This window comes from Dendronephthya gigantea, unplaced genomic scaffold (assembly GCF_004324835.1).
Source record: "Dendronephthya gigantea isolate DGI-Jeju-01 unplaced genomic scaffold, DenGig_1.0 000004F, whole genome shotgun sequence".
Taxonomy (NCBI): Eukaryota; Metazoa; Cnidaria; class Anthozoa; order Malacalcyonacea; family Nephtheidae; genus Dendronephthya; species Dendronephthya gigantea.
The window spans coordinates 2,987,376-3,005,194 of NW_021163014.1; the positions used below are offsets into that span (position 1 = coordinate 2,987,376).

The 17,819-nt window shown below is 38.9% G+C and overlaps 1 protein-coding gene and 1 long non-coding RNA gene across 2 annotated transcripts; both read left to right on the forward strand.

Annotated features, from left to right (window-relative positions):
- Positions 1–3,342: 3,342 nt before the first annotated feature.
- Positions 3,343–4,151, forward strand: LOC114515536. The gene is made up of 3 exons (XR_003686198.1): positions 3,343–3,365; positions 3,578–3,635; positions 4,129–4,151. It is a non-coding gene; the product is annotated as an uncharacterized LOC114515536 (long non-coding RNA).
- A 9,775-nt stretch (positions 4,152–13,926) lies between these two features.
- On the forward strand, positions 13,927–15,719 carry LOC114515661 (potassium voltage-gated channel subfamily A member 2-like). Its single transcript, XM_028534958.1, has one exon. The coding sequence runs from the start codon at positions 14,146–14,148 to the stop codon at positions 15,538–15,540; it is 1,395 nt and encodes a 464-aa protein (XP_028390759.1). The 5' UTR covers positions 13,927–14,145; the 3' UTR covers positions 15,541–15,719.
- The last annotated feature ends 2,100 nt before the right edge of the window (positions 15,720–17,819 follow it).

The window sequence follows — 17,819 nt, forward strand, 5'->3', positions numbered from 1 at the left end:
CTGCTCAAATGTTGCTATTATCGTATATAACAGGAATCGTGACAATATATCTTTTATTGTACACTAGCGGTGAAAAAGAACTGTTTAGATACAAATTCATAAAAAAGAAGCGAATATATGAGAGGGCTTCATAGGCATTTTGTATAATTCTTTTATTCCAAACAATATTTCAATAATGTAATGCAACCTGCCACACTTCCAAGATATTGTCAAACAATGGTTTCAGAAAGAGGGAGTGACAGAAATGGATTGGCCTGCACAGTCAAAAGATCTTAAAGCTTTATTGAAAATCTGTGGGACAATGTCAAGGGGATATAGTGCAAGAAAGGAATTCATTCATAAAGCGTCCATGATTTATGCGTTGCTGTAAAGACTGTCCATAGTTTCTTTTGATCACCGTGAAGATTACCACCTTAACAGAAAGTATGCCACGCTGGTGTAAGGCCGTCATCAAGGCCAAAGGAGGGACAACAAAATAATTCTATTAATATTTCATATAGTTTAGCATGTAATCTAGTCTATATTCGCTCGTACATATTGTTAGAGGGACAGTTGAGAGCATTTAACTTGTTTTGAGCAGTTTTTTTACTGCCAGTGTATTACGAAAGTTTGACAGTGCTAAATTTGCCAACTTTCGGCAGAAACCAGAAAGAACTTGTGGTGCACTCAGCGAACGCCTTCGTAATGGCGATCCACATGCATGTGATTATTAACATGCAGGAATGACGGATTTTAACAGTTTAATCACATGCATGCTGAAGAAATTATTAATTCACAGCAGCTATTTATTATGTTATACGGCAAAGCACTATATAGTTGTCATGCAGATACTCACCGTGAAATAAAGATAAACGAATTGCAGCTTTTTAAACCAGTTTAGGTAACTCTGTTTTCTAAGACAAACCTAGCGATCCAAAGACAAATGGTTTAAAATAATTCAAATGATAAATCAAAAAGCTGCAATTGCATAAGATGCATAGGGTTGGATAAAGTGTTAAGATTTTGTGTGTGTTTTTCTGCAAAAAATGTAATTACTTAACAACTTTAACAAGACTTATATCATTTCGGATTTGTGTCATGATGTCAATTATCCTTCCATTGGGCAAGATAATTAGTACTTTCATGGACAAATAGTACTCAAGTTAATGTGGACGAAAACCTTGCTTTAAACTATATACGTTCATGGCACAGATTTTAGGTAAAATTGTTCTGGTTTAACGGTACTCAATTTTCAAGTGTGGGTACTGATGCACAAAGTATTCATGGGAGCTTTAGTTTTTTAGAAGCCGACAAATCTGCATGTCGAGACGCAGGAAGCGCTACACGTACCCGTAAAATTCACACGAATTACGATAATTCTACAACAACTCTTTACCATAGTATATATTATTCGTCGTCACTTTCTGACTACAACCTTAAGGTCCCTAATAACCATTAAAAACTTATACCTACTCGCAAAAGCCATGAAAAGTAAAAGGACCCTTCATATAAAGACTAAATCATAATTATAAAGTTTAACTGCTACCACTACATCGACTACCAAAATTTCCCGGACAAACCGCTTCGCGTTGGACAGCTTTTTCCAACTGCATGTATTGAAAAGAAAGAATAATTATTACGAATGATTATTATCAATTTTACCAACAGTATTATACAGAGGCGTAGGAAAGAACGGAGAGTTCAGAGGGTTGAAATTGAGGCTGGTGTAGTGAACGAACCTATGTTTTATGGCATGTTTAGGTGAGGAGCAGACTCTCTTGGCAGAAGGTTTCAACAAACGTTTTTGTACATCATTGTGCATCAATCAATAATTAGCACATTTAAGGATGTTAATACAATCCATATTGACCGCGACCTCTAAGTAACTTATAGGTAGTAGCAGGGTAGTACGAGTTTTCTAAGGTCAACCCCAATCAATTGCTAATTACCACACAGTTTAGGCCAGTTTTCCACTAGGGATAATTACTTTTATTCTAAAGCTGTCAACAGCAATCATCTGGAACAAATTGCTCAAAAATATCGCTGAAAAATATCGCTATGGAAAACCAGCTGTGCGAAGCTTTCTGCGTCCCAATCTGCACACCGCGATTGCGGTTCGGTGACGGTCGAACGATCAACGATGGTAACCGCAGACGACCGCAAGGGGAAAATACGATCCCGGTTGCGAACGGAGTATTAAAGAGATTTAGCATGAGGACGTGAACGTCAAAGACGACGTGAAAATAACGAGTAAATGGCGTGGCATGTCAATATTTGGGCGCATCACGCCATTTATTCGCTATTTTCACGTCGTCTTTGACGTTCACGTCCTGATGCTAAATCGCCCTATTATGAACAGCTGAGAACGACAACACAATAATCAACTCGAAAACATCCTAAGAAATGCCTGTCACACCGAGTTCGACCGAGGTTCAACATCGCGGGCTCACTGCGGTTCAACCTCGGTCTGACCAAAGTCAATTACTGGTTTTGTTAGTTAATTTCTGGACAGTACTGTAAATGATTGTCGCCTTGAAGCACAAAAAAATACCTCAGCTATTGACGGAAATTAAAAAAGATAATGCGTACAAGTTATATAACCCGGCCGAACCGAGAAAACTTGATCTCTCTCTAAATAAAGGTATATGTAGCTATGTTGTTTCTTTGGTTCCGAAATCCGGAGTAGTTTTTAAGTCCAAATTCTCTTATTGTGAAACTTCAGTAGATTATATAATTTTATGTACATTCCCACCCCAGGTTCTGGTACATATTAGCTTAGTCAAGTGGAAGACAATGAACTTTTTTATATGGAAACAAGGTAAAGTAAATATAATGTCATGTGCCATTTCATGGTGTCAATAATTATCACTCCAGTAGGCAAGATCAATAGTACTTTAATTGAAAAATAACACTCAAGTTACGTTGTGAACGAAAACCTTGCATTAAATTGCGTTTATGACACATATTTCAGGTAAAACAACTCTGGTTTAAACATACTCAATTTTCAAGTGGGGTACTGATGCACGAGTAAGGACCTTAAACATGTGAGAAGGGAATACGTTGACGGAAGTTATCAATATAATCGCCATTGTAAAGAAATGAAGAATTATATTTCGAGTTTCAGACGTCGTCCACATGTATTCTGTTCACAACTGGAAATCTCTGGCTTTCACGTCAGCATCTAAGACGCATCAAGCGCTACATGTACTTGTAAATTTATTCGAATAACAATTTACAACAACTATTTACCATAGCATTATTATATTAATTTTTTAAACAGCGTCTCAGCCGCGTCGTCGTCGCCCCTTGAGGTTCCTAATATTGAGTAAAACCTTTTACCTACTCGTCATCACAACGTGAACACCAAAAGCCATGGAAAGTAAAAGGTTAGCAAACATCAATAGCACTGAATAGTATGAAGAAAGCATCGTAATTATAAAGTTTAACTACTACCGCTGCATCGACTACCAAAATTGCCCCGACAAATCGGTTCGCGTTGGACAGTCTTTTCAAACTGAGTCTATTTCAGTTTCAGTTTTCCACATAAATCATTACAAGAAAGAACTTACCAATCGATTATTATTTATTTTACCTACAGAGGTGTAGGAACGAATTTAAAGTTAGGGGGTTGGAAGCTTTCTACGCTTATGGTAGAGGTAACATACAATTTTAAAAATAAATCGATAAAAATACGAAATAACACAAAATTTGGTGATATCTCATGATAATATATGTTTTCGAGTAAATGACTATAAAATTAGGTATTAGACTCAAGCCTATGACACGCCCACACCACGTCCTACATACCCGTGGAATAAAATAAACCTTCTTGAAAAGACTTCTCAGCGACATATTTTTGTCAACTGGACTAGATTATCTGCTTGTCACATGCTTTCTCAATGTCAGTAAGGGTCTTTTCAAACGATCCATTTTTGTTGGATTCAGTTCCTAAACTTCTGTTCGATGTTTATAGTTTGTTGACCTGAGATAGCTATTAATTTGTATGGGCATCAAACCACTAGAACTTAAACAAGTGTGATAGAGGAATTACATCTGAATATTTGTGTCTTTCACATTTCCTGCGACAACAAAGTTTACAACTACTTTATTAAATAAATCTTACAAAAATATTTACAAAATTGATTTTAGAATGAAACCATTTACATTTACGGCAAGTTACTGAGGTAGGTAGTTTACAATTGATTAATAAATATGGTATGGTAGGTCTAGCTTCATCAACTTAATCTCAATAGTATAAATTATCCTAATTAAATTAAAATCGATAGAAGGAAGAGTTGAAATCACTTGGCGAGGCGAAATATGTTTTTGAAAAAAGCAAACAAACAAAAAAACTATGATCGCGAAGTATAGCCTACGCATAATACGAAAATGATTGTTACGCAATTCCGATAACACGGAGGACAGTCAAGTATATAGATTGTGACGAAGAGGGAAAAATAAGGTGGATATTATCTATTTTACTATCGGTATTATACAGAGGCGTAGGAACGAATTTAAAGTCGGGTTGAAATCGAGGCTAAGTGCACACATAATGTGAAAATAATTGTTATGCGACGGACAGAAAGCATATTAATCATTACCACTGGCAATTTGTGAATGCCTCTTGTCGTTTAAATCTAGTTAGAATAAAATTAAGTAAATATTATTTTGCACTTGCGAATGTGGCGATAATTTTTGCATTAGGGTGATTAGCTACTTAATTAAGTGCTACTTTAAATTGCCAATGTCGGACAAAAACTTGAATGGTGGGCTGTTGTGTTTGACACATGACGTCGAGTGCATGACTTAATTATCGCTTGTTTGTGACCATGTTGTGCGTTTGTGAGAGATTTGTATAAAGTTGCAATGCTAACTAATTTGTGCAGTGATTTGAGCAGTGTCAAAAGATGGAAGACAGAAGTTTTGTACATGCCTTATCATGCGATATTTATCATTTGTTATCCACACACACACCATAATTATGAAAGTATGTGTGTTATATACGACTGTATTAATTATTGCATATCGGTAGTAACACATTCGAATTGTTTAATCTGCAAAAACATTTTTCCTTTATGTTCCGTGTATAACCATAAATTAACATTATAAGATGGTAAATTATATTTTGAATATGTTATGTACTGATTGGTGTAATTATCGATATGTTTTTGCATAGAGCACTTTGTGTGTTGATAAGTTCCACTGCGTGTAGTCTGTATTTAAGAGTCATGCATAATCAGGGCCGTATCGAGAGCATTCAGATTGGGGGAGGGGATTAATAAGTGGTATATCCGAATCTCATAATTAACAATTATTGAATGAGGTTGAACATTATGAAGAATTATCAAGCCGAAGTTTGTAGTTATCAACCGAAGCCGAAAGCTGAGTCGCATAATAATGACTAATAGCTAACTCTAGCTGCGCTGCACGCTTCGTTAGAGTACCTCGTTAGGATGAAATGAGGCTGTTCATTAGCAAGATTGAATAAAAAAATTATGTTATTAAGCCCTATATAGATTTACCTGAACGTAATGACTGTTAGCATTCTCTCTAGATCTGCAATGCACATTCGTTTTCAATATTCTCGTTCACTTTCTAGACGGGTATTTTGTTTGGTTTTATATTTTCCCTAATTTTAATAACTTTCAATTAATAAATTTCAATTTTAATAAATTTCAATTTTAAATTATCAATTTTAAAACCGATTAATCACAAGATCATTTGAATAATTTTTTTTAAAACTATAAAACTACGATTTATATTATTCTTGTTTTGATAATTTATTCTCATGCTTTTCAAAGCCAGTATTTATCCGGCCCGTCTACGCCCTCGATGATGGATCAACGTGCATGTGTTAGATGAATTTTCCTTGCCGATCTAAGCTTAGGAGTTACGAAACATCTCACGAATGCACATCTGCATAGCCTAGATGACCGGCTAAGGTCTGTTACATGGTGGTGCATAATTTTGGATTCTCCTCGACAACATCGTTGGTGCAAACGTTCGAGAGGTATCAACGTTGATTGTTGGAATGTTTATTCATATATTCAGTTCTGTTTGACGGTTTTTTGTGAGCAATTGAATTTACGAAAGAAACCCATCGGGCTGAACTGAATAATGTGAATAAACAGGGGATTATAGTGACTGTTTTTAGTCATGCATAATTCCCTGACTGGGGGAACATTTGCAAGTTGCTTATAGTAATCTCACGTTTAATTGATAACGATCTGTTTTTGCACTATATTGCTAAATACATGAAGTGTTATGGTAATCGCATTAATACAGTTTTAAGTCTATATAATTTTATATGTATGGAATGCTTGTAAAACCACCGTCGCCTGTGTTTTGAAAGCTGACTGACACTCAAACTTGTTGAATGGGATATTTTAATCAAGTCGTAACGATTCTATGACGGTCTTTTCACTTGGATAGGAGCTCGGTTTTCAGTGTTTTACATCAATTAAAACTTCTTAAGAATAATTACGCATGGTGAGCATTTGAAAAGCTAAGATAATTACATTTGTGAACATTACAGCTTTTTACAGGTAAAATCAATTGATGTTATAGGTTATATGTTTTTCAAGCATTGTATTGAATTATAAATAAAGACGTTTTAACGAAAGTTTTGATTGAGGGATAGTTCTATATTCTTGCATGGTTAATTGTTTTTTTTATGTCTATCTCATCTGATTGCTTGGTATATGACGGCTTACTCTCTTATCACCCCAATCCCTTGAGAACAAAATTATGGGCCTAAGTATCTAAAATACATATAGAAAAATCCATTTAATTTTTACGTATACACCAACTTGATTTTCATTATAGGGGATAGCAGGATACGCTTTCCAAATAAATTCCAAAATTATAATGTAGTATAGTAGCTAGTATACATTTAATATAAACACTTTGCATCAAATGTGGTATAGCCACTGCCTGACATGGGCAAAAACACTTCTGGACGTTCCGATACTAACGACTGAGGTATATTGTAAGTAAGCCTGAAAGAGCTGCCGCCCTCCCCCGAACCTGCATTGTTATACTGGGAGGTATAAACGAACAGGTTTGTCCAGTGCACGCTTCTGAAAAGAACTTCTTACTCAGGGCACTTCTTTGCTTATTTGTATTGACTTGACAACACGAGATATTATCATTTAGCCTGCATTTTTCATCAGGTCATGCACGACTTTCCCATTATTATTGTGGCTCGTTACAGTTTTCAAAAATTCCATCGTTCATCACTTTGACACGTTCAAACAACGCATTTTTATGATTTATTCTAGAGATATTGAGGTTTTTATATATTTGAAGTTTTTGCTTTTGAATCATATTAGTTTTAGTAAAAAATCGTCCGTTGCTATGGCGACATACGTGTACAAAATTCACTCCAAAATGGCCGATTGCCTCGGATAGTTGGAAAACAAAAACGGTGACCCCCAATTTTTTTTTCGTGCATTATTTTACTTATAAAAAAATATAAAATATAAAAATTCTATAATGCCAATTTTTTGAAAAATGTAAAAATGATCTGAGAACTAATTACGGTTTTGACGTCATACCGGGCACGTAACGAAATCGACTAGTATCACATTACAGTATACTATTTCACAACACTTTATTCATGCTCCATCAATTTCAGTTATGGGAAAAAACGTTGGTCAGCGTCCTCTCAGCCAGAGTGGAACAGTTTGGCTCAGATGGGAAGTCCGAGTACGACCCCGACGGCTGATAGGCGGGTGTTCAGTGGGTCGTTCTCAAACTCGTGCCAACCTGTGCCACTGAGCAAGAAGGGAGTGGCCTTTGATTCCAGCTTAGTATACTATTTCACAACACTCTGTTCATGCTCAGTCAAATTCAGTCATGGGAAAAAACGTTGGTCAGCCCCACATAACGCCTTCTGTCTCATGGACTAACCCACCAAAGGAATGCCCTTTCACTTCCCTCAAATTTCCCAAACCTTTACCCCAAAACTAATCCCCAAATCTCCAACACTCTCGTGCTTACTATTCGCCTGGAGAAAAAGCAAGAAAAGAGAGAAAAGAAAGCATTAACACCCACGGAATGAAATCCTAACACCCCCCCTTGTATGCCGAAATAAGTACTACTTTACCAAGCACGGAAATTGGCCAGTTCCCAAGCCTTGTAAAAGAGTCTAGCGGATAAAGTCGACAAATAATGCACAGGAGACATTGTTTTTGGACCAGGAACTGGTCCCTAACCGCTGCTAATCTTCTTCTTCTTCTTCTTCTTCTTCTTCTTCTTCTTCTTCTTCTTCTTCTTCTTCTTCTTCTTCTTCTTCTTCTTCTTCTTCTTCTTCTTCTACGCAAACGATTAGACATACATTGTCCTCTCTATTGTTGTAAATACAATGCAGTTCAGAAACTCGTTCACGCAGTTCCTGGTCCACTATAGTAGGAGATCGGAATCAAATTGTTCCCTATCTAACGAGGTCGACCTTTCCCACCAGTACAGTAATGAGCGCTAGAAGACAAATTACATGAGGAATCAATAGGAGGATCCCCTATCAGCCAACAGAGAGACAACAACTTTGACCCAGCATAACCGGGAGGGTTTTGTTTAGATACCCCGCTTTCAAAGCCATCGACCCACTGTGACATATCGCAGAAAGGGGGTCAAACGTAAACTTTGTCTATAGATTTTCATTCGAAATATTTTTTTTAAGTGATTTCATTTATACCCAGTTCTATACCAGTGTAGATGCAATAAGGTATATTAAATCGGACTAATTAAGCAGCTAGTACCAATACATAATGGTTTAATACGCAGACAATCCACCAGAATGGCATATCCTTATTCGAAGAGAAAACACACTAAAGTCCGATTAGGTCATACACTACAAATCGCCTTTCAATAGCTTTCAGTTCACTTGTCACTTGGCTTGCTGTGGCCAGGTTGTGGGAGGGGCCTGGCGTCTGAGACTCCAATTTTCGCAACATACATCGTGCAATAATATGTCCAGTCTGATTACAATAAAAACAGCGGAGAGTGGCAACTGCTCTCGCGTAGCGACACTGCACGAATGTGTTGGACTTATAACTACAGGAAAACAATAAATGTGGAAAATTTCAACTGACTAACGTTACTGCCCATAGTAACAAATCCAGCAAAAGTAATTTTAGTGTTTAATAAATTATATACGTTCATTATGTATGTATACTTGTCAATTAAGGAGATTGGGCGAAATATTTCCTAAAATGATGAAATAATTTACCATCTCTATTTTTCACTAATAAATAATTTTTCACTAATTTATTAAGTTGATAAGATTACGGACGTCGTCTACGAGTCGCTTAAACCCACCGCACACGAGAGCTATCAGTTGAACTAAACAACTCGCTAGGCTGTTAATACCTCCGAAGGTTTCTCTATTGTGCGGATAGTTTTCGTGAGAAATCCACTTGTGTTTTCGGGCTGAGCGAACTGCCACGTGATGTCGTTAGCTCAGCTGATAGTTCTCGTATGCGGTAGGCTTTAATGGTCAGTTGCTCGTTAAAAATTATATTCATCTTTGTAATTAGCTTAAAGAAAGGCATCATTTCCAGAGATAATATACGTCTCTTTGTAACAAATAATGAATGTAATCTAATTCTGGCTTTTGGGTAGACCATAAATGCGTATATAATTATTACTGATTTTTAAAAAAATATATCCGACAAACCAAAAAAAGCATCTGTTGGACGCATTTTTTCAAATAAAGGCAATATAATTATGCGTTTTTGTCAAACTGCTTCTTCCTGCCTACTAAGCAACGCTCAGGAATATTGTTGCGTTTTGTGGAAAAATAAGTGGAATAAATGAATATTTAAATTTATGTGGAGTGATAAGTTACTCTCGTGTGCGGATAGTTTTTCGTGAGGAGTTCGCCTCGAGAGGCAAGTTTTTCACGTGTGCGGATGCTTTTCAAGCTGAGGTAACCCAGGTCGTTGGCTCAGCTGATAGTTCTTGTTTTCAGCGAGCTTAAGCCATCCGCACACAAGAGCAATTTGCCTCTCGAGGCGAATTCCTCACGACAACTTGCTGAGTTAATCAGTATCCTTGCCAAGTCTTCAGCTCAGTTAATAAATAGTTCTCGTGTGCGGTGGGCTTAACGTCACGTTTTTCAATTTCAAGATTTCACTGTGCAACAGATGCAAATTGATGATACTTCATCAATCGATCCTCTTAGCAATCTTTCTTGGGACACGCTTGAAACTAGATGGCCTGGTGTCAAGTCAGTATTGATGTACAAGATACTTAATGAACACACTGCGCCGGCTCTCCGGGAGTCTTTTGTGAGAAGAGAAATGGATCAAACTAATTATCATCTCCAAAACTTTACAACAAACCTAAGTTTCCTTAGGCTGAATCGAGAGTACCTTAAAAAGTTTCAAATATAGCGGCGCTATATGCTTTGGAATCGGCTCCCAAACGAAGCAAAATCAGCCGAGTTACTTCGTTTGTTTAAATCAATTGTTGTTGGACACTAAAACGTATCCTACTTATATTCATATAATCTATCTATGTGTGAAACTGTCTATGTGTATATTGTCCTGTTTTATAGTCTTATTAACTTTTTTTAATAATTTAAACACGCCCCTCATGGAAACCAGCTAGAGTGTTTCTTGGTTTTAAATAAAGTTTTACCTAACTACCTTTCTACCTACCTACCTACCTACCTATACCTACCTACTTACCTACCTACCTACCTGCTTACCTACCTACCTACCTACCTACCTACCTACCTACCTACCTACCTACCTACCTACCTACCAACCTACTTATCTATCTATATCTACCTATCTACCTACCTACCTACCTACCTACCTACCTACCTTCTTGCCTAACTACCTACCTACCTACCAACCTACCTGCCTACCTACCTACCTACCTACCTACCTACCTACCTACCTACCTACCTACCTACCTACCTACCTACCTACCTACCTACCTACCTACCTACCAACCTACCTACCTACCTACCTACCTACCTACCTACCTACCTACCTACCTACCTACCTACCTACCTACCTACCTACCTACCTACCTACCTACCTACCTACCTACCTACCTACCTACCTAACTACCTACCTACCTACCTACCTACCTACCTACCTACCTACCTACCTACCTACCTTCCTACCTACCTACCTACCTACCTACCAACCTACCTGCCTGCCTACCTGCCTACCTGCCTACCTGCCTACCTACCTACCTACCTACCTACCTACCTGCCTGCCTACCTTCCTACCTGCCTATCTACCTATCTACCTACCTACCTACCTACCTACCTACCTACCTACCTACCTACCTACCTACCTACCTACCTACCTACCTACCTACCTACCTACCTACCTACCTACCTACCTACCTACCTACCTACCTACCTACCTACCTACCTACCTTCCTACCTACCTACCTACCTACCTACCTACCTTTCTACCTGCCTGCCTACCTGCCTACCTGCCTACCTACCTACCTACCTGCCTGCCTACCTGCCTACCTGCCTATCTACCTATCTAACTACCTACCTACCTACCTACCTACTTACCTACCTACCTACCTACCTACCTACCTACCTACCTACCTTCCTACCTACCTTCCTACCTACCTACCTACCTACCTACCTACCTACCTACCTTGCCTAACCTACCTACCTACCTACCTACCTGCCTACCTGCCTGCCTACCTGCCTACCTACCTACCTACCTACCTACCTACCTACCTACCTACCTACCTACCTACCTACCTACCTACCTACCTACCTACCTACCTACCTACCTACCTACCTACCTACCTACCTACCTGCCTGCCTACCTGCCTACCTGCCTACCTGCCTACCTACCTACCTACCTACCTATCTACTTACCTATCTATACCTACCTATCAAGGACAAAGGTACCGTTCCAGTTTACCCGAATTTAAAGAGTAAATTAAAAGTTGTATAAGTTATTAAAATATAAAAGAGTTGAGAAGATTTATAGCTTTTGTTTTAGGGCGCCATGGCGATTCGAAGAAGAACACGCTGTGTAGCAGGTATTCGTTTGTTTTGGAGAGTGAATGTTTCTGGAAATATGATAACATACCATAGGTTATGGGTTGTAAGGTTCAACAGGGTTGCCCGAAAACCATCCGCACACGTGAGAAACTTGCCTCTCGAGGCAAATTTCTCACGAAAACCTATCCGCACACGAAAGTAACTTGCTGAGCTAACAGTCACGTCAGGGGCCGGTTGTTCGAAAGGCGTTTAGCTTAAACGGTGGATAAGCCAAAGTTTAAAAATACTCTCATAGGTCTTGTGAATGACTTAACCTGCATCTTATGCATTTAATATGTACTTCCGTTGACAATTAAACCTTTTACATCGAAATATTTTAGCTCAGTTGTTCGATAAATAGATAATTTGGTTTTTTATTTTTAACTTATCCACAGTTGAAGCTAAACACCTTTCGAACAACCGGTCCCAGGTCTTTAGCTCAGCTAATAGCTCACGTGTGTGGCGGGCTTTAGGCTTTAAATTTTTAGCCCTGAAAAAATATAGATAAAAAGAAGGTACGTATGACCGGTTTAATTCATCGTCAAATTCCTGTCAGATATCTAAAGGAAGATTGAATTTGAAAAGTGAGTTTAAATTGACCAGTTATTCTAATATTTGTTACACGATTGAGGCGATCTATATATCACTGCAAAAAAAACATTGCATTGGCAAATTCAACACTTCGGTTGCCCATATTCAATATGGCCATTTAAACGAGGGAAAATAAGTCGCAGCTTAAATAAGAAGCGACCTCGTCGTATAGACGATACACAATGCTCGTTCATTCCCGTCTAAGATAAGACCCTCCCTAGTATGCAAGACGGGCTTGTTAGGCTCGTAGAAACGAACAGCTCGTGTCTTGTTCAAGTCATCATTCTTATTTTCCCCCGTATAACTGGCCCTATGTATATAAACGAAGTATATACAAAGTAAAAAAAGTATACAAAGTTTTCGAAGTATACAAAGTGAAGAAAGCCAACCACGTATGACACGTACGTAAAGACAAGCGACGGCAGCTGCTCGTATAGCTCAAGCATCCCCAGATATATTTTACTCATGGATGCTGGGGTATTGTTTTCTCCTGCCTGTGTAGAGTATGCTATCGCTGAATAATTAATGTATGGATGGATTAGCATTATTATATTTTGCACTCTGTCATTAAACCGCTCTTTTCCTACCAGAAGGATGATACTAAGCCTGACAGCTGAGACAAGTGCTCAACGCTATCGTTACAGATGGTTTCCTTTTCAAACGCTTTCATTAAAAAGTCCCGCTTCCTTTGATTTAAAACGAGTGAAAACGGGAGCCGAGGCTTAGCGCTTAAAATTACAGATAATCTTTCACAGTGCCGTGTTCTCACCGCATAATTAGATTTCTCGTCTTTGTAGTTATACTGTAGAACAACGTCTGCTAATATCGCTTACAACAACAAATGACATATTATTATAATTAAATGACATATTATTGGCAATAATTTTTTTTTTACTTTTTAGTTATTTTATGCGTATTGTTTGTATTGACTTCAGCTTTGTTTTGAAATGCCCTGCTTCCCTGCAACTTTTTACAAGCTTCGCTTTAGAGAGCGATGAATAATTTAATCACTTTATTGTAGTAGAGAAAATTACAAATTAAATATGAATAGTTAATGTTGCCAGTGGAGTTGTTTGTTTCTATAAATTTGTCTTTCACCGAGGAAATATACCGCCCTACCACTAGATACAACAGTATAATTATAGGTTACATGCTTGGATATCTTGTGTAAGCATTTAAAACGAAGCAGTTTTCGAACTTGTCATTTGAACCGATGGAAAGGTGTAGAATATAATTGCATGTACAGTACTTATATATTCAAATGCTCAAGCAAAACACTCATTTGCAATTCAAAACCAGATCGCCCACGACCTTTTAACTTCAGTATTTACATGCAGGTGTAGATATTGCTCCGAACAGCCGTTTGGGTCTTAGCCTAGACGAGTTGAGAGCTAGATACTGTTGCTTATTGAAATACTACAAGATTTGTTCCAAAGAACGGCCTGGGACGACATTTACGCACGGGAGACTCGCAAACTTTGCTCAAACACGTATCGAGAGGTATATGTTTTTTAAATTGGACGTGGCTAGTATTGTCAACAACGATGACAGACACACCGCTGCTGCCAAACATTGAACCAAATCCTTTGTGCCCGATGATAACGAATACGATGAACTCAAACATTGAAAACCAAATCCAACCGAACCAAGACGCTAAAATCATCATTAATGTTAGCGGTCTACGATTCCAAACGTATGTTAGCACCCTCGAAAAATTTCCCGACACATTGCTCGGCTCGGCCGAGAAACGTCAGCGATTCTACGATCCGGAGTTATCCGAATTGTTCTTCGATAGAAATCGTTCAGCGTTCGAAGCGATTCTTAGCTACTATCAAAACGACGGCTGTATATTCCGACCCGAAAACGTACCTGTGAAAATAATCGCTGGGGAAATAATATTCTTTGAGTTGGGTTCGGTTGCCATGAATCAATTGTTCGAGATTCCAGGCCATACGCCTGCTGCGGAGACTGTGTTGCCAAAGAACAAACTACAGCGTCGCGTTTGGCTGTTGTTTGAGCATCCGGACAGTTCAGTGTATGCTAGGATTCTAGCATTTTTCTCGCTGACTGTCATCATGGTATCCATAGTAACATTCTGCTTGGAAAGCATGCCCATGTTCAGCTGCCAGGAAGACAAGTGCTCAAATAAGAAAGATGAGCCCTGGCATTCAATAGAGATCGTTTGCATTGCCTGGTTTACAATTGAGTACCTCGCTCGGCTGCTCTCTGCCCCCGAAAAGATGAAATTCATCAGGTCATTCCTCAACATAATCGACCTGGTTGCTATATTGCCTTACTATATCACATTACCGCTAGATAACGCTACTGGTGGTTCGTTTGCCGTTCTTCGTGTTTTCAGATTGGTCCGCGTGTTCCGAATTTTCAAATTGTCGCGTCATTCCAAAGGTCTGCAGATACTTGGCCAAACGCTTCGCGCAAGTATGCGAGAGCTCGGAATGCTGATATTCTTCATGATCATCGTGGTAGTCCTCTTCTCCAGTGCTATATATTATGCTGAAGGAAACAACTTCTCATCCATCCCTGGGGCATTCTGGTGGTCCGTAGTTACCATGACAACGGTGGGATATGGCGACAAGTATCCAAAAACTTGGCAAGGCAAGCTCGTAGGCTCGATATGCGCTCTGTCAGGTGTACTAACCATTGCCCTCCCAGTCCCCGTCATCGTTTCAAATTTCACGTATTTCTACCAGAGTGAACATGAATACAGAGAATTCGAAGCGATGTCTGATAAATGGGAGGAAAACAAAGAGGATACCAAGGAATTGGATGGTACTGCAGATTTTTGTGGAGTGAAGGTATGTAACACTCCTGGAGCACCATGCATCAGCGAGGGTTATAATGAGTTGCAACAGCACAGCCCCAAAATTGAATCAAAAAAGATAGAAGAAATTGAACTCGCGGAAGTTGTCGTGACTTGAACAAACAATAGTTTATTTCATATTTAATTATTTATTGATTTATGTATTTATTGATGTATCGGTTGTAGGGAAAGAAAGCGAGGAATGGTCTTAAAACCTTGATATATGTAATTATAATATGCGTATAGAGATTTTTGCAAAGCAGAATGATGAAATAAAAATCGTATTTCATTGTGTAAATTAATTTCATGCAATTTGATTGGACGTACGATATTCTTCACACGTGAAAAATTGTCGCATTTCATTTTGGGGGCAATTTAACTAAAGTAACGTAAGCGAGAAATTTTAATTCCAAATATCTAATCCGAACTGTAATTTACATTTTCTTTCATGATGGCGTCGAAATATAGGAGTAAGATTCAAAACATTATTTTCACTGAGAGTTATGCGACACAATGCCGGAAAAGCCCGATTTTTCAGCCGGAAGTTAATTAATATGGATGTAAAAACACGTGTGACAATACCAACTGTATAAAATCCAGTGACACGGAAGTTTTTTCGTCATTTGCCACGAAGACACATAAGAATAGCGTTGAAGACAGGCTTTTTTGGTTTTGTCACCGGCAGTCTTTCCTTGTCGCAGCCGAGCCGCAAGAATTATAGCAGAAGCCGTTCAGCCGCAACCTATTGATGTGGATGACTTGCATGCATGTCGCTCCTCAACCTCCTCATGTGCACCAGCCGCCTGCGGTCGATCAGCAAGTGCCGCCCAATCGGCAAAATGTAGCAGTCGCCGTACAACCCGTAGAGCCTCAGGTTAGATACCTCTTATTAGCCAACCTTTCAAAGCCTTTTCAAACCATGCCTAGACATTTACGCCATATAGCTACTTTTTATACCATCGTCGTTCGTCTCGGATCCGCTTGCTTGCATGCGTGGCATGTCAGTGCCGACTTATTTTACCGTGACAGTTTTCTTATATGTTTTATATTCTTTTTACAATACCTTATTTTCGTATATCCTTATTGTTGGACTGACCAATATCTCTTGCTTGTACTGATTCTCGAGAGGGGCAAACTTAGTACGCCTTATACACTGTCTACGACGGCGTTCTCGTTTACCAGTTACTTGTAGTGGGATGGTTAAGTGCGCTTTACACTTTTACACTCGTTATTCTCCCACTATCGCTCATCTGACACATATTAGATGGCTCGTATGTATTTATTTAACGCCCCAGTGCTGGTGTAATCGCCTGATTCTTTTATCTATGTTTTTCTATGCTATACATATGGCTCGAGCATGCTTCTGTGTCCGCTTTGTAAACTTTTATACACCTTTCGTGTATGATAGCGTAGAATCAGCGAACCCAATTCGCTTTTAGATATGCCTTTGGTGCATGAGGCTAAATGGCTGCATGTTTATTATCGAATCCGCTGTGGGTGCAGCGGACCTTGAAAACTTCGATACGTCTTTGGTGCATGAGGCTAGATGCTTGCATGTTTATTATCGAATCCGCTGTGGGTGCAGCAGACCTTGTAAACTTCGATACGTCTTTGGTGCATGTATGAGGCTAGATGGCTGCATGTTTATTATCGGATCTGCTGTAGGTGCAGTAACTGTATATTAAGTTTGATATGCCTTTGGTGCACGAGGCTAGATGGGTGCATGTTTATTATCGGATCTGCTGTAGGTGCAGCTAATTTTTATTAACTTCGATACGCCTTTGGTGCATGAGGCTAGATGCTTGCATGTTTATTATCGAATCCGCTGTGGGTGCAGTAAATGTATATTAAGTTTGATATGCCTTTGGTGCATGAGGCTATCTGGATTTACACGATCTTGCTGTCGGTGCAGCGAACCTTGTTACTGTGATACGCCTTGGTGCATGAGGCTAAATGGATGCATGTTTATTATCCGCTGTGGGTGCAGCTAAATTTTATTAACTTGCATACGACTTTGGTGCATGAGGCCAGGTGGAGGTTTATTATCGAATTCGCTGTCGGTGCAGCTAATCTTAATTAATTTTGATATATATGCCTTCGGTGCATGAGGCGATGTAGACTTTTACCGTTGTAGGTTTGTGTAGCCTTCCCTTAACCTAATTCTGAGAATTGAAGAGATAATCCTTATTTGTATAATAGTTTATTTGTATTACTTCAATTAAAGGTACAACAGTCTTTAGTGCGTCGGCGCCTCGGGGGCTGGGCTGAAAATTTTTCTCCCCATACTTAGCAATAATCGGCTCAGGGCATTGTGTGGCAGAGCGACCAGTGAAAATATATTACTATTTTCACTGAGAGTTATGCGACACAATGCCGGAAAAGCCCGATTTTTCAGCC